Source organism: Tachyglossus aculeatus, chromosome 18, assembly GCF_015852505.1.
Source record: "Tachyglossus aculeatus isolate mTacAcu1 chromosome 18, mTacAcu1.pri, whole genome shotgun sequence".
In the NCBI taxonomy this organism is placed as follows: Eukaryota; Metazoa; Chordata; class Mammalia; order Monotremata; family Tachyglossidae; genus Tachyglossus; species Tachyglossus aculeatus.
In genome coordinates, this window is record NC_052083.1 from 1,046,658 (window position 1) to 1,064,070 (window position 17,413).

General features: G+C 51.7%; 1 protein-coding gene across 1 annotated transcript in view; it reads left to right on the top strand.

Annotated features, from left to right (window-relative positions):
* FAM135B (family with sequence similarity 135 member B) overlaps window positions 1–16,188 on the top strand; it is a 51,754-nt gene extending 35,566 nt beyond the window's left edge. Inside the window, exons 8-20 of the mRNA XM_038760265.1 lie at window positions 129–282; window positions 1,566–1,615; window positions 4,396–4,551; window positions 5,160–5,233; window positions 5,868–6,022; window positions 7,324–9,319; window positions 10,552–10,718; window positions 11,602–11,693; window positions 13,237–13,334; window positions 14,235–14,386; window positions 14,955–15,065; window positions 15,543–15,656; window positions 15,971–16,188. Coding sequence (XP_038616193.1) covers window positions 129–282; window positions 1,566–1,615; window positions 4,396–4,551; window positions 5,160–5,233; window positions 5,868–6,022; window positions 7,324–9,319; window positions 10,552–10,718; window positions 11,602–11,693; window positions 13,237–13,334; window positions 14,235–14,386; window positions 14,955–15,065; window positions 15,543–15,656; window positions 15,971–16,176 — 3,525 coding nt within the window. The 3' untranslated portion in view covers window positions 16,177–16,188. The remainder of the gene's footprint in view (window positions 1–128; window positions 283–1,565; window positions 1,616–4,395; window positions 4,552–5,159; window positions 5,234–5,867; window positions 6,023–7,323; window positions 9,320–10,551; window positions 10,719–11,601; window positions 11,694–13,236; window positions 13,335–14,234; window positions 14,387–14,954; window positions 15,066–15,542; window positions 15,657–15,970) is intronic.
* The last annotated feature ends 1,225 nt before the right edge of the window (window positions 16,189–17,413 follow it).

Below are 17,413 nucleotides of genomic sequence, written 5' to 3' on the forward strand. Positions count from 1 at the left end.
GAGCATTTGCCCAGCAGCATGAGCCTGTCGGGAAATCGTGAGCTGTGGTATGGACGGGGCAGGGATGGGTGGGGTTGGGGGAAGATGGAGTGGGACCTGACCTGTCTTTCCTCTCTTTCCTCTGACAGGGTAGTTTTTATGTTCCCTCTGAGCACTGCTTGCAGCATGCCTATGAGTGGCATAGGGGCCTGTGCCGCCTGCTGCTGGGCGCCCACAAGGGGCTGCAGTCCTACTTCTCCGGTGTCATGAAGGCTGTTCCTGCCTTAGTGCAAAGCCCACTGGGTAAGGACCCCCTGTTCAGGTGGTGTTGGTGTTGGCAGCCCGGGTTGGTTCAGACTGGATGCGATTGGATTAGACTTCCATCCTGGGCCCTCTGGGGGAGGTTGGCCAGCTCTCTGCCTCCACCTGTGGGGCTTGTGCTCACCCTGGGGATGCGTGGGGTCTTGGTTGGGGTGGTAGAGGACTGAGCCCCCTTCTCAAGCCTTAATATCTGAGGGAAGGAAACCTTTCCCCATTTCAGCGGGAAATGATCATCATCATTATGATTTAGTCCTAAGTCAAAATGGCTTCACCACCGAGTGGTGGTAAACATCCTTTTATTTACATACATCACTTCAGATTTACGCGCGTAACCCCATATTGCAGAGGAATGGCTCTTTGCAGTAATGGCCCTTGGATTTTCTTTCAGTTTTGTAAAGGCTCCTAGTTCAGTTTTTCCCTGTGCACTCAAGTCCCACTATTTCCTGGCCGTTTCCCCAGCCTGTGGACCCCAGCCTCTTGCCCAGCCCAACTACCCGATCCCCAAATGAGCAGTTTCCATCTCTGGCAACACAAGTAGTTTCTCTCCATCCAATTAAACAGGTTTCCCAAAAAGGATCAGTTGGGTGGGTGGGTGGGATGGTACAACTAGATATTGTTTCCCTGACACCTCCCCGACCAGCCGGGCAACAGAGAATATGGGTTTAAAGTCTGTGGGTGAAAGCTGGTTTGATTTACAAACATTTCATGCGTTCCCTCATTCTGTTATGCATGCAAGCCTCTTATTTGGCCAGAGAAAATTGGTCTGTGATTTTGATAGGCCACAGCTTGGCAACACATTTCTTCTGAAAAATGGATCCCACAGAATCCAACCTCAACCATGTGGCTCACAGTGCAATTATGCCCTACTGGAGTTCACAGACTTGCTGCAAATACGGGCAGTGTAGACTATTTGGGAGGCTCTGAAAATGGTCTGGAAACTCTCTGGAGAGAGACAAGGAGAAGAAACAAAGTTCTGCAGGACTTTCTAATTGTCCACTTGGACATCGGGGTCAGGGAGCCTACCTGGGGATAAGGTTTGGGCTGAGAACATAAAGTCCCAGTTTGTTGTTGATTTCATCTAAACTACCAAAGGGTGGAATAGTGGCATTTTTTTCTTTCAAGAAGTGGACTATTTTCTGAGTGAGGCATTTGTCTCGAGCAGCAGTTTTGAAGAGAAGAGTCCCTGCGTGGGTGCGCGAGCCTCTGGGCTGTTACCCCACCACTTCCTCTCTGTCTCAGTCTCAGTCTCACTTGCCTTCTTTCAGAGGAGATTTCCGTTGAAGAGACATTATCACAACTTTGTGCGGAGATACAGGTATGCTGTGACATTGCTGTGCAACAGTTCCTTCCAGAAACCCGAATCCAGGGGCTCCTCCTTTGGACTGTAAGTCCCTGGAGGGCAGGGGCCTTGGCTTCTACTTTTTGTTGTTTCAACCTGATACAGCACGGCACTTTGAACCTGACAGGTATCCAGTACAGTAAACACCCAGTATTGAGCTCTATCCATGATAGGTGCCCAGTTCAGTGCTCTGCACACAGTAGGTATTTAATAAATATTCTTGAATGCAGTCAAATAAAGAGGCTGGTTACGAGTCTCCAGACAGAATTACAAAGTTCAGACACTCCTCTTGAGTCTGAAGAATAGGCAGTTGAGAAACTACACAGAGTTGAATGTGCAGGGGAGGTGGGGAGGAGAAGGAGCCGGAGGAGATTGAGATGCAGATTCAGGCTTAGTAACCACTTCTCACCTTCCTCAGAAAACTTAATTCCTACAACAGATCCAACTGTGAAATCACAGGGGAGACCCTTGTAGTTGTCTCAGGGGAGATTCTGGAGTTCTGTCATTTAAGTTCTATCAGGTGGGCAGCAGTGTGGCTTAGTGGATAGAACACAGGCTTGGGAGTCAGAAGGACCTGGGTTCTAAATCACGGCTCCTCCACGTGTCTGCTGTGTGACCTTGGGCAAGGCACTTAACTTCTCTGGGCCTCAGTTACTTCATCTATAAAATGGGGATTAAGAATGTGAGCCCCATGTGGGACAGGGAATGTGTCCAACCTGATTAACTTGTGCATAGAACAGCACTTGGTACTTAGTAAGCGCTTAACAAGTACTATTGCTATTATTATTATTATGAATACAGCTTTTGTATGTGTACCCATGGGAGCATACTGAAGTGTGCTTGAGGAAAATGTGGCCCTCTCCAATGGCCCCCACTCCCTCCCTCCAGGCATATGTCTCACCATCAGATAAAGCCCAGAACCAGAGCCCAGACCCCAGGACCCATAGTTAATTGTCCTCACTTCTGCTGGATTACTTCTCTGCAGGCAACAAGCTCAGTCGGAGATAGTCGGACCCTACTTTCTTGGGGAGACTAGCCAGCTTGGCTAAGATCACTGGAACGAGCTTTAGTCAGTCAATCGTATTTAATGAGTACTTAATGTGTGAGGAGCACTGTACTAAGCACTTGGGAGAGTGCAATATAACAGACACTTTCTCTGCCCACAGTGAGTTTACAGTCTAGCTTTAAACCCCCCAAAGCAGCCCGATTTGTGCCAGGGAGTCAGAGGTCATCTTCCCACCGATAAATCATAGAGTACTGGGGAGGGTTGGCATGGGTTTGGTTTGCCTTGTGCTAAATCAAATACTGTCAACGACACTGAAAAATCTGATTCAGTGAGAACAAAGACCTCTCTTGGCAGACAAAGGAGATAAAGAGGGGAGGGAATGTGGATGTGGAGAGTTTGCTTTTATCTTTAAACAGTGTCAATTTATCCATGGCTGGAGTGCAATAGACTGGGCTAGAGTGTGTGCACAAACTCTCTCTCTCTCTCTCTCTCTCTCTCTTTCTCTCTCTTTCTCAATTACATCATTCCATAAATCCTGTTCCAGAAGGTGGGTAGGGCGGGAAGAAAAGGACTTCTCAAGCCAGCCTCTCTACCTCTATTACCATGAGAAGCAGCATGCCCTAGTGGAAAGAGTCCAGGCCTGGGAGACAGAGGAGCTGGGTTCTAATGCCGAACCCTCTACTTGTCTGCTATGTGTCCTGGGGTAACTCACTTAACTTTCTCGTGCCTCAGTTCCCTCATCTGCAAAATGGGGATTCAATTCCTGTTTTCCCTTCCCACTTAGGCTCTGAGTCCCATGTGAGACTACATTATCTTGTATCTACCCCTGTACTTAATACAGTGTTTTGGATATAGTAAGTGCTTAACAAATAATCTATTATTGTTATTATTATTATTATTATTATCATCATCTCCGTCAGGAGGAAGAGTCTATCATATGTACTTTTTTGCTGTCTGTGATCCCACTGTTGGGTAGGGACTGTCTCTATATGTTGCCAACTTGTACTTCCCAAGCGCTTAGTACAGTGCTCTGCACACAGTAAGCGCTCAATAAATATGATTGATGATGATGTGAGGTAGTAACCTCTAATGCTGGCCAGTAAACCAAAAGAATGTCTTCCTGAAATTAGAGTTCTAGCTCTGTACTCTGCCCAGAGCTCAGTGCAGTGCTCTGCACACAGTCTGCTGTGAGTTCCTTGAGGACAGGTATCATGTTTAATAATAATAATAATGATGGCATTTGTTAAGTGCTTACTATGTGCAAAGCACTGTTCGAAGCACTGGGGTAGATACAAGGTGATCAGGTTGTCCCACGTGGGGCTCACAGTCTTAATCCTCATTTTACAGCTGGGTAACTGAGGCCCAGAGAAGTTAAGTGACTTGCCCAAAGTCACATAGCTGACAAGAGGTGGAGCCGGGATTAGAACCCGTGATTTCTGACTCCCATGCCCGGGCTCTTTCCACTGAGCCATACTGCTTCACTAACTTTACTAACTCTATGTATACTAACTCTATTGTACTTACATTCCCCACAAGTCCCCAGTACAGGGCTCTGCACTTGGTGGGCCATCATAGATACCTCCTATCAGTTAATCTCCAAGACAGTGCTCTGCACACAGTAAGTGCTCAATAAATACGATTGAATGAATGAACTCTAAAGCTAAAGGAGTCTTTCTGGGAACACCCTGGGAGATTGTACAGTGTTCTGGAGTGTACTCAGCAAGCCCACTGACCTTCTTATTTCTTCCAGCGGGTGAATGATCCAGAGAGGCTGGCTGAGCAGATTGGTAAAGACCTGGCCTGGCTCTGTTCCCGCCTGCTGGCGCTGTGGACCCAGCTTCTGGCCGCGGTGTCCCTGCAGCCGGCCGTCACGGCCCACCTCACACAGGAGCACCACACCCTGCGGGTAAAGTGCCCGACACAATGCGGGCACCGAATCCAGGGCACGTGGGCCTGCCCACTGTGTGGCCCCAACTCCATGCCCCCGTGCTGGCTGAAGTGGGGTCGTTTAGGGAGGACCCACGCCCCTAGTGGAAAGCATTCTGGGGTTTGAGGAGAGAGGGTGCCATTTGGATGAGCTCCGCATTTGGAAGTGGGATGCTGATGGGGAGGCTCTAGGGAAGAATAAGTAACATTTGAAGATGCCTCCCTAACTGTGGGGTTGGATGGATGATTGGTGCTTGGTGCTGGATCGAAGTATTGGTTTAACAATCATACTCCTGTTCTACCCTCGCATGCCACTTTCCCTGGATCTGCCTCCCACTTAGGGTGGATGGTCTTCTATTTGGGGAATGTCTGTTGGGCTGCCCCAGCACTCTGCACTGTGCCTGGTCCTTAATAGGCCTTCAACAAATACTGTAACTACCGCTACTTCTGCTAAGTAACCCGTTGGGCACTAGCCTGGAGGGTTGGTCTGAGGCTTCTGGTCCTCAGCACATGACTGATTGATCAGACATTGCAGTTCCTGGTGTGTCCTGAGGCTTCCAGAGACTGAGAGCCTTGTTTCTTTCCTAGGTGAGAAGATTTTCGGAAGCTTTCTTCTACACAGAACATGAAAAGCTGGCAGCCCTAACCTTCCAGGAAAGCCTGTGAGCACCTGTCCCCAAAGCAAGCCCCCCAGGGTTCTGGGCCACTCCCTGCTGCTGGGCCGGGGTGTGCTGTGGCTGTCCCTGCTGAGCAAGGTTGGCCATAGGGGAGCCGGAACCTTCTGGGGAGAGGCTTCGCATGATTCCAATGGGGATCATGGGAAAATGCCAGTGCATCAGTGCATCCTGGGGTCTGTGATGCTGTGGCTGAGCCTTCCTGTGTGGCTTAGGCCAGATGTGCTTTTGGAAGCTTGTGGTCCCAGCCCTCTCGTTGGGCCTCAGCCTGAGTGAGGAACAGAGAGGCAGCAGTTCGGTGCCACTGTTGGGAGTGTGAGGTTGGAGGGGGTTACAGTCTAAGTCAGGGTGGCTGGGCAGTGACTGGTCCTCCCTTGCTGTGGTAGCTGGAGGGTAGCAGAGCCTGTGGGTGGGCTGGGCTGAGAGTGTGAGTCCAAGTTCAGTGTGCCCACCCCTTTCCTCTGGGAGTGGGAAGTGGAGTTTCAGAGGAGGGTCTGTTGACCAGGAAGCGTGGTACCGAGTTAGCTGGACACCACTGGGAGGCGGGTGGGGCCCTCTCATTCTCCCCCGGTCTGCAAGCCCATCTCTTCTCTCATTGTCCATCTCTCTGACCTGCCCCCAGGATCCAGAGTCAAAGCCAGGTTTCCATGGATTTACGCAGCTCGGAGTATCTGACCAGCATGCCTCCTCTGCCGGTGGAGTGTCTGGACATCGATGGAGACTGGAATACGCTGCCGGTCATCTTTGAGGACAGATATGTGGACTGCCCCCAGAGAGGTTTGTTGGGCTCAAGACCTCAGGCAACCGGCCTGATCTAACCGAGTCATTTAAGACTTCAGAGAATGAGCCCATGGCCCCAGTAATCCTCTCTGGGCTCTGCACCTCTAAATTAGAGATCTGTGGCTGCTATTGGGCACATGTTGAAGCCTTCCGGCTCTGTACAGCAAGATGATGTTCTGATCCCTTCCCTCAGAGAATCCATCAATCGATGTTATTTATTGAGCACTTACTGAGGGTACTGTCTGAGGGAAGAGCACTGTACTGAGCACTCCCTGTGGACAGAGCACTGTACTGGCCTCTCCCTATAGTAAAAGCATGGAAGTGGACACCCCATTGGGTAGAATTCTGTTCTCTGAGTGCAATAGTTCTAGATTTCCTCAAGGTGCAGTAATTGTTTCTGAAAAGGAGGAAAAATGCTGGATCAAAATGAAAGTGTACAGTGGATGTCCTCTCCTTCTTGGGTGAACAGACAGCAAGACCGAAGGCCCGTGGCCTACAGACACCTGGATGGGGAGCCCGGGTCACACCTGCTTTCCTCAAGGATCTTCATGTTTTACTCGCAGGCTCAGTGGGACAAACCTTAGGGGAGGGAAATTTTGAACCGAGGGAATCAGGATTTTGTTGCTCTCTGTAGGGAAAGACAGAGGTTCTCTGGGTTAGTCTGACATCTAGTGGGGAGAGCCTGGAGGAACATTTCAACCTGACTGAGCAGGGAGTCAGCTTGGAAAGGGTCATTGTGAGCCCCCTTGTTAAGGAAGATCTATTGTGTCTGTGTAGGCTAGAGCAGCACTTGGAATTTAAAAAAAGTCCCTTGGCATTGTTCTTTTTGGTTCAAAATCTTACTCATCACATACAGTCAGTTTACGTCACACGCAGTATCAGTACACATTGCACACAGCCAATGTGCATTGCACAGAACCAGTACACACTACACAGCCAGAAGTCATTGCACACAGCCAGGGGCAACACACAGAGTCAGTACACACCGCACAGAGCTAATATACAACACACATTTAACACACACTACCTACAGTCAGCACATACCCCAAACACATACCACATTACACACAGCCAATACAAAACAAGTACAATCAGTACACACAGCACAGAGCCAGTACACATCTCACACAGTCAGTATACACAGCACAAAGCCAGTACGCACTGCACACCACGCACATTGAGTACACACTGAACACAGTCATTACACACCATAAAGAACCAGTGCCCACCACCACAGCCTGTACTGCAAGCAGTCAGTAGACACTGCATGCATTCCTTTCTCTTTCTGTTTCCTTTAGTTCCGACCCTGGATGTGCTCCCTAGAATCAATGATCCAGTCACGAAGGATGAGAGACAAGTGAGCCACATAGCCAGTCAAGCTGAGGAACTGGCAATTGGTACCCAGACACCCGGCAGAGTGGACTTCAGAGGAGAGCCAACGAGAGCTCTTGGCCAGGGAGAGGAGGGCAGGATGCTGGCTGACCAGCCCCATATCTTCAAGGACACAGATGTGCAGGGGTTCACTGTTAAGGACTTGGACCAGCGCACAGACCCTCAGGCTCACCAGATGATCTCCGAGATGCAGTCGGCTGGAGAAAGTCCTGCCAGGCCCAGCCCTGAGCTGGTCAGCATGGGCAGGAGCCCGGAGGAGGAGCCTGCCAGCCAGGGTGGCAGCTGGGGTATGACACTGAGGCTGGCCAACGGGAGGGCTGCCCCAGGCAAGGGTCAGCCTGAGGGGGAGCCTCTCCTCATCGTCAGTGCTTTGACTGAGGGTGAGGCCTCTGGTAATCACAGTACAGTGACCGGGGCTGGCCGAGTGGCCACAGAGGAAGCCCGCAACCCTGCCGGGCTGTGGCTCTGTGAATCGGGCCCCCTGACACCGCCTGTAGGGCTGCATGAACAGGTGGCTCCACTAGCACCAACGTCACTGGACCAGCCAGCCCCGCTGGCCCCAAAAGACTTGGTGGAAGTGGAGTCTCTCCACCAGGACCGGCTCAGTGCCAACCGGGAAGAATTCTCTCTGCCATCCAGCAACATCAAGAGGTCATCCTCACTGATCTCGGACTCAGGCATCGAGAGCGAACCCAGTTCAGCGGCCTGGTCTGACGCCCGCAGCCAGATGCTTGGGACACCTGGGGACCGGGAGACTCTGCCTCAGCTGGCACGGAGACATGGGGTCCACAGGAACTCCTTGGAGGGAGCATGCACAGACAGCAATGTCAGCCTGCCTAGTGGCACCCAGGCTTCACTCACCTCCATCAGCTCACTGCCCTTTGAGGAAGAGGAGCGGGATGTGGCCGTGGCCAAGCTGACCAAGTCGGTCTCGGCCCCGCAGATCAGCAGCCCCGAGGAGCCGGGGGAGGACCCTGAAGAGACCGAGAATGGTGAAGAGACCCCAGGGGCCCCTGCAGTCTGGCAGCAGGGGGAGGCTGGCAGGACCGGCCTCCCTTGTGGCCCTGCCCACCTCCCAGCCACCTGGACAGGTGCAAACTCTGAAATGGCTGACCACCAAGGGGATTTGGATCCTGATGACCCTCAGAGTGGTGGTCCCATCAACACCTTACAAGTCAGAGGCCTCCGGTGTCCCCCGGCGGGGCCCGATCACTCAGACTGGGCAGAGTCAGCGGCCCATCGAGCCTGCATCGTGGGACCTGGGGCTCAGGGGCTCAGTCTGGAAGCCCTGAACACAAGCAGTTGGTCGGGTTTTGAGGCCGGCCAGCCAGGGGATCGTGGCCAGGATCCCGAACTCGGCATGGCCGACACGGTGGATTTCTCCCACTGGGATGGCCAAATGTCCAGCGAGGACCCCACAGAGGATACAGCTATTGAGGGGACACCCACTCGGGAAATGGGGGACAGTTTGTCTCTCAGTGGCCTGTCAGGGACAGGGGAGGGGGTTGGAGCCTTACAGGAAATTGAACTTGGTGAAAGCCCTGGGGCTGATGAGGCACTAGCCCTCCCTGATACGGATTCTCAAGACCACTTGGCAGCAGCCCATCCTGGTCCAGATTGCCAAGACCCCAAACATCCCTCCAATAGCAATGGCATCCACTGTGCCCCTGGGGAGACTCTGACCCCAGGTGGCCGGCGGGCCCCAGAAGTGGCTAATCTGTCTCTGTCTTGCACAGCCACGTGTCTCCCTTTCTCCTCTACACTCACAGAGGCCCCGGCTGCGGCCGGCTTTGTAGCCAAACAGGCGCCATTCCCAATTACCCACCAGCCTCTGGGCTCTTTTGGAGCCATCTCTTGCAATGCCAGCAGCCAGGCCGAAGACATCAACGAGAGGATGTGTAGGTAGGAGTGCCTGATTGCTGTGTTGTTCTGCGTCTCCCTGGTGAGATTTTTCTCAGGGACAAGGTGGCTTCGGGGAAGAGCACGAGCCAGAAGCCTGGATAATAGAGTGCTAGTCTCAGTTTTGCCCCTGGTCTGCCATATGACCTCGAGCAAGCCACTTAACCTCTCTGTGACTCAGTTGTCTCATCTGTCAAATGGAGCTAAAACACCAGATTTCCCTCTGTCCCAGGGATTTTGTGAGAATTGAACGGGGGTGGGCATGCATGTGAAAATGTTCCAAAAGAAGCAAGTATTCTATTGGCTTTCCAACTTGCAGAGGGGCTGGGAGGGGCTCACTTTATTGTCTATAATGATTGGCCAGAGGAATTTGAAGGAGAGAATCATCACTCTCTGGGGTTTGGGAATTTGAAGGTTTAGGATAATCCAAGTGGCTTAAAACTGATGAAAAAGTTCAGGTTTCAGATCAATTTCTCAGAAAACACAAATATGCTGGGACTGGCTCTGGAGATATCTGTGTTCTTCTAGTTTGTCTTAAATTGGCAACCTACACCAAAATTTGCATCAGTCAACCAAGAACATTTGTTGAGTGTCTCTGTGCAGAACACTGCATCAGGCACCCGCTGGGTGCAGAGCACTGGACTGGGTGCTTACTATGTGCAAATGAGCAGGGTGTTGTACTGGATGCTTACCGTGTGCAGAGTAGAGTGCTGTACTTCATGCCAATTAGATGTAAAGCATTGTATTGGATGCCTACTGAAGGGCAGCCATCACAGTGCTCCTCTAAGCCTTTTTTGGTGCACTGTCTGAGACAAAACTCTGGACTGTGGAGACAATTGTCTAAGCCAGTAATGGAGTGGCTGCAATTTTTAATTATTGTTTTCGTGGGGTCGGGGGCTGAAATAGCTGGGTGCCCCAGCCCACATTGCATTTTTCAGCCTGTCTTGTCTATTCATCTCATTAGTGGTTGTAGATGCCACAACTGTTTCCCAGAAATCATTGTTGCCCAGAAATCAGCAGAGCCAGGTCCGGGTTCTGGCAGCTCCCACATTTGATTAATCCCACCCTGGGATCTCCTTGCCCTGGCCCCAACCTCCCGGGACCCCATACGGTTCCACCCCGGGACACAGTGGCCCCCTTCCAGAGGAGGTTCCCTCTGGTTGCCCATCTCCCTCGCATCCAGTCTGACCCTGCAGGCCCGGCTGGACCTGTAAATTAATTAGCGTGTTCTCCAGTTTCTATCAGGCCAAAGAGAAATTTAAAACCGAACTGAAGATTGAAGGTTCTCTGTACAGTGACTTATCTGTACTAGCCTCTGATATACCATATTTTCCACCAGAGGAAGAGGAAGAGAATTTGGAAGAGGGCATTCATCTGGTTGTCTGTGTCCATGGGCTGGATGGTAAGGTTGGCACACCCAGCGACCGCGTCTGCTACCCAGACTGGAGGGACCTGGGGGATTGACTTAGTCTGGGGAGGCAGCCACAGCCAATCATGCAGCCCACAAGTGGCCCCTTGGTGAGCAGGTAGAGTTGGGGAGCTTGGGGCATCATGATTGGCTGCAGCACTAGACCAGTTGACCTGATCATTGTCGAACCTTCTCATTACTTCAATTTGTGTAGGGCAGCTGTTGCCATGTTATGTAGATCATGGAGACCATGGGGCTACATGCCTTCTGATTTAGCTTTGTCTAGGTGTGGTGTGTATGTATGTGTATATATATATGTATATATGTATTTTGTGTGTATGTATGGGTGTGCATGAGTGTATGAGTGTTTGTGGGTATGTGTGCATGTGTGTGTTGGTGTATGAATGTATGTGTATGTGTGTGTTTTTCAGGTGTGGATCTGCTTGAACATGTGTGTATGTTTACTAGCATGTTTGTGTACATGTCTAGGACATATCTGAGTGTGTGTATATGTATGTGTATCTCTTTCTCCAGTTGTTGCCTTGATGTATCAAGTGCCCTGGTGACCCAGCACAACTGAAGTTTGGGGGCCAGAGACTGCCATCCCAGTCCCTTGGCTAAGATCAAGGCCTCCTCCACCCCACCTTCAGGAGCACTGTGGGAAGCACTGGGCAGAGCTCAGTGGAAGCAAGGTGCACATATTCCTTGCCCTCAAGGAGCTCATGCTCTAGTTGGGGAGACAGGCAGGCCAACAGGCAGGCAGGCAGGCAGGCAAGACTTCCAGGAGATGGGGGGGAGGAAGAGCAGGGAGGTAACTGGTCAGTGGCAGAGGTGGGCCAGGGAGGAAGAGCTAACGGGTTGCTGATGTCTCTCTTAGGAAATAGCTCTGACCTCCGGCTGGTGAAGACGTTCATCGAGTTGGGACTCCCGGGGGGCAAGCTGGACTTCTTGATGTCAGAGAGGAACCAGGTATGGCCGGGACAGAGCCCAGGCCAGAAGAAATGGGAGTGCTATGGGGGGACCAGGACTAGACCTTCTTTGCTGGGTTGATTATTTAAATGATTGAGATTGGCCTTAATAGTCAGATGGACAGATAACTGCCTGGTACAGCCCATACCTGCTTCAGCCTGGTCTCCTGGCACCTTGCTAACTCCCAGTGTGATTGATCAACTTGCACTCCCATCAGAGTGCCAAGCCCTCCCCCTGTGCAACACAGGCTGGTCACCTGCTGTTCTAGGAGAACTGTGGATCCTTTTTTGCGAGCAGACTGGGTGGCAGCCCCCTACAAACAACGCATCCCCTAAGCCCATCAGTGCCAGGCCAGGATCGAACAATCCTGCCCACAGTGTGTGCATCCTGGGGCTCTAAGCTCACTAATGAGCTAAGTACCGATGGCTGGCCATTGTCTGGGCTGCCTCCCCAAGAATCCTGAGGGACCACTGCCTTAAATCAGCCCTGTCCGCAACCAGACAGACCACTGGCAAAAAAAGAAACTGTTTGCCTCTAATCATTAATCCACCTGTGGTATTTACTGAGCACCCATTGAGTGCAGGGCATTGTACTGAGTGCTTGGGAGGAAACAGTGAAAGCCAAATCCATGTTCCCTGCCCTCCAGGGGCTTGAATTCTAGCAGGGGAAGCCAATGTGCAAAAAGACTGAGAAAAGGAGAAAAACAAGGACGGGGGAGGGAGTAACATGAACATGACAGGATGAAAAAGCTGAATAAATAATTGGTTATACAAATAAACACACAGATGTGTACAAGCACTGAGGTTGGTTTAAAAATATCAATGAACAAGGTGGCTGTGGGGTTGGCCTGAGTTGTGGTGTGGGATGATAGTAGGGGAAGGATTATTGAATGAGAATTCTTTAGAAGCAGCATGGCCCAGTGGAAAGACCATGGGCCTGGGAATCAGGAGACCAGGGATCTCATCCTGGTTCCATCATTTACCTGCTCTGTGACCTCAGGCATGTCACTTAACTTCTCTGGGCCTCAGTTTCCTCCTCTTTAAAATAGGAATGCAATGCCTGTTCTCTCTTCTACTTAGACTGCAAACCCCATATGGGGCAGGGCCTGTGTCCAATCTGATTATCTTGTGCTTGAACCAATACTTGGTACATAGTAAACACTTAAATAGCATAATGATTATGGTTATTATTCTTGGAGAAGTTGGGGTTTCAGAAGAGCTTTGGTCCCTATATTTGAATAGGGAGTGAGCTGCAGTCCAGAGGAAAGGAGTGAGCAGAAGGTTAGGGGTAGGAGAGTCAAAAGGGAGGAATTAGTTGGTGAGCCTGGGAGGAATGAAGAGCATGAACTGGGCTGCACTGGGAGAGGAGATCTGCTGGACAGCCTCAAGGCCAATAGTCCAGACTTTCAGTCCACCTGTCCCTTGGACTAGGTGATGCCGTCTGTCTTTCACCAGCTCCTGGCGACCTGACTTTGTGCTCCTTTTTGAATCTGTGAAAATCAGAGGACTTCCTGGAGCTCACCCATGCCCTTTCTTTGTTCCAGACGGACACTTTTTCTGACTTTGACACGATGACGGACAGATTGCTGGATGAGATCATCCAGCACATTCAGCTGTACAGTCTCTCCATATCCAGGATCAGGTACAGTGGGACACAACTTTCCCTGGGGCACCATCATCTCCTGCTCTTTTGGAGCAAGAGCAGGGGACAGTTTGTGGTGTGGGGTGCAAGGAGAGGGGAAGAATGTCAGCTGAGGCCAAGAAAATGGGTGAACATCATTGAAACAGGCAACTCTGTCATCAGTCCATTGATCAGTGGCCATTACTGAGCATCTACTTAGTGTGAAGCACTAGACTAAGCAGTTGGGAGAGTACTCTAGGGCCTAGGAACGTACAAGAAGATGACCACACTGTAAGGGTCAGCCTTTGGGTGCGCACATAATGTGGCCAGCATTGTGAGTCTCACAGTGGCTTTCTCAACCTCACATCTCATAGGAGAACTTGATAGAATAGAAGAAGAGACCTACCCCTGCCCACAGGAGCTGACAGTGGACAGGGTAGGCATACCTAATGAGAGAAAGTAGTGAGAGCAGAAGTGCTGAGGTGTGAAAGGGTAATCATAGCAGGGGGTATGTGATCTGGGGAGAAGAAAAATTGTGTGGGGGCAGTCTCTTGGGCAGGGTGGGATTTCAGAGGACTTTGATGACACCGCTCTGTAGCTGTGGTCTGGCGGATTTGAAGGAAGAGGAAGGTCCAGACTGAGGGAAAGGTGAGAGGTTGGAGGTGGAGCTGAGAGGGTCGAGGCCCAGTGAGAAGGTGAGCTTGGAGGGGATGGAGAGTGCAAGCTACGGGATGGTGGGAGAGGAGAGTGGGGAGGCAGGAGGGAGAAAGTCATTGAGGTACCTTAAAGCCGATGCTGGGAGGAGTCACTGGCTTTCCCAGCGGAAAGACGGGGGCATGAAGAAGGCTCTTTTGAGTCACAAGAGTATCTGTTTTGAGGCCCCAGCTGGTCACTTTCACATCCTTCTGTGTCTCTGCACAGTTTCATCGGTCACTCCCTCGGTAACATCATCGTCAGATCTGTTCTCACAAGGCCTCGCTTCCGGTGTTACCTCAGCAAGCTGCACACCTTCCTGTCTTTGTCTGGACCCCACCTGGGAACCCTGTTCAACAACAGCACTCTGGTTAGTACAGGTAAGAGATTACTCCCTCTGCCCCTTTATGCAACCTCTTTCCCCACTCTCCATACCTCCCCTCCCTGCCAGGCTTCTCCCCACCATTGTCGGGCATTGGGACAAGAAGCCAGGGCCACAGGGCCACCAGTCGGTCTCAGACAATCCTGGAGTCTGACATCCTTAAGCATGCTGTGGCAATGAGAGTATTTCCTAAGCATGCACTCTGGGTCTAGCACTGGGTTAGGTGCAGGATAATCAGACCAGACACAGTCCCTGCCCACACTGAGCTAATTCTTTAAAGGGGAGGAAGAACAGAGTTCTGACCCCTGTTTTACTGATGGGGAAACTGAGGCCAAGTCACACAGTAGTCTAGTGACAGAGAAGAGACTAGAACCTGAGTCTCCTAACTTTCAGTCCTGAGCTCTTACTGCTCCCAAATGAACATGTGTCAGTAAGAACAGGCAGCTCCACGAGCAGTGTTTTCCCCTTTTCCACTTTTCTCCTTTCCCTTTGTCTCTCCTCTTTCCTTATTCTCCTGCCCTCCCTCCCTCCATCCCTCTGACTATCCACCCCTTGTGACTTTCCAGGATTGTGGCTTATGCAGAAGCTGAAGAAATCCGGGTCCTTGTTACAATTGACCTTCCGGGACCACACGGACTTGCGCAAATGCTTCTTGTACCAACTGAGCCAGAAAACAGGTGGGTGGTCGTTCAGATGTCAGCCTCAGGTCAGCATCCCCCCCCTCCCGCCCCATCTGTACGAGGTGCTACTCTCTGGGTGGGGGAACAGAGAGGTCAGGGTTTTCCCCGAGGGTACTCAGCAATCAGAACTACCCTTAGAACACAAATCCCAATGCTGGTAGCCATGGAATTGTCTGAGCATCCACTGTGGGCAGTGCACTGTGCTAAGCACTTGGGAAGTTACATCAGAAGCACCAGGCATGCCTGAAAGGAGCCTCCACTCTAATGGGTGAGACAGAGAATAGTCACAAATCATCAGAAACACAAGCCTCTTATATCAAATTTCTTTCAAGCAAAATCTTGATTTCCCAGGCACTGGGATGGTCACCCCGGGGCTGAAATGGTTCCACTGGGTTTGGGGTGGTTGGGTTGATTGTGGAGTTGGCTGGACGGTGCAGAGCCCTGCTGGTACTCTGACCACTTCTCTCATTCCAGGTCTCCAGTATTTTAAAAATGTTGTGCTGGTCGCGTCTCCTCAGGACCGCTATGTGCCATTCCACTCAGCGAGGATTGAGATGTGCAGGACAGCCCTGAGGGACAGGCATACCGGTAGGTGGTTCCGGGCAGGTGACCCCGAGCACCATGCTAAGTTCTAGAAAATGCAGACTCCTGCTCAGAGCACTGGACTAAGCACTTAGTTGCAGTTGTGGGTAGAGCATTGTGCTAATTAAGCTCTCGGGAGAGGACAGTAAAAGCAAAGGACCCAGCCCTGACCTGAAGGAGCCTACAGTCTGGTGGGGAGACTGGCAGACATCAGTGACTGTCAAAGGAACTGCAGCCTCTGGTGGGGAGGGTGGCTGATATGGGGAGGTGGTGGGGGGTCCTCTGTTGCCCAAGCCCATCCTCTCCTGCATTGTCCACAGGACCAGTCTACGCGGAGATGATCCATAACCTGCTGCAGCCCCTGGTGGAGGCCAAGGACTGCACACTGGTGCGGCTCACCGTGTTCCACTCCCTGCCCAGCACCGCCAACACCCTGATCGGCCGTGCCGCCCACATCGCTGTCCTCGATTCCGAGCTCTTCCTGGAGAAGTTCTTCCTGGTGGCTGGGCTCAACTACTTCAAGTAGCGGTGGAACAGCCCATGGTGGTGGGGTGGGGGGGGGGGGGGGGTGCGTGGTGCTCAGGGGGTGACCGGGAACTCTGGAGCTCAGGCTCGGGGGACTGTGACTGGGCCCTCTGGTCAGATCTCCCAGCTGTGGCCTCCTGTCTCCCCCAGGCCCCGTCGAGAGGGGACCTCTCCTTCACTTCCCATTTGGGGTGGGGGATGCTGAGACCCCTCTCCCATCCCTGACCCAGCTCTGGGGTCTGGGGCAGCTGAACCAGCCCCAGTATCATTACAATTTTAGTTTCTGGTGTCTCCAGACCCTGGGGCTCCCTTTCAAGGGGCATTTGGGGAAAATACGGAGGCTGGGGAGCAAGCAGGTGAATCATCCTGTTGTGAGGAGGGACACTGCACTGGGTGCCTATCGAGGGCAGCCCAGGACATGATTCTGCTCTCCCTTCTCCTGTTCCCTCATCTGGGGGTAAGATCCTGGCGGTAAGCATCTAGAAACTCAGGGTATAACTCACCCCTTGCGGGCAGAGCAGGATCGTATTTACATGAAGTGAGTCCCTGATCCAGCCACTTGTGCCACTGGGCTCAAGGAAGTGGGAAGCTGGTTGTCACCAGTGGTTCATCATAGCTTTGGGGGTCGGGATGGAGGAAGGGAGGGAGGCAGAGATGGGGAGAAGTGAGTGTGGACCTCGTTTGGGCTGTTGGAGTTGAGCCCCAGGTAATGTAGGAGAAAGAGGAGAGGAAGGAGAAGGAAGAGGAGGAGGAGGAGGAAGAGGAGGGAGCACCTGAGTTGGGAGTTACCACTGCTTCATCGATGGCCTTTTCTCCTGGTCAAATTCATGGTGTAGATCATTTGAGTTTTTACAAGTAATTTTGTGATTATCTCACATTGATTTTCTCTACTGACTGCCTATTGCTGCCCTAAGAGAGCTTATTGTGGTCAATATTTTTGCCCAGGACAAATCTCAAGGCCACAGCTCCAGCTAAAACTGTGGTGGGGAACTCTGCTCCCGGGGGAGCTGTGGGGCAGGTGTCCCAGGGGAATGATGGCACAGCTACCCCCAAAGGGAAGCCGAGAGCTGCTGATCACCTTGTTCCTTTTAGGAGTGGAGTGGTTCTTCCTGTGGTGCTTTGGTGGCAAGGAGGGACTGGAACCTGGCTCTAGGAAGGTGGGATGTGGAGCACTGGCTCAGTGTACCTCATTAGTGGTCCCTGCATTGTGACCAGGACAGTTCCAGACTTGCTAGTGT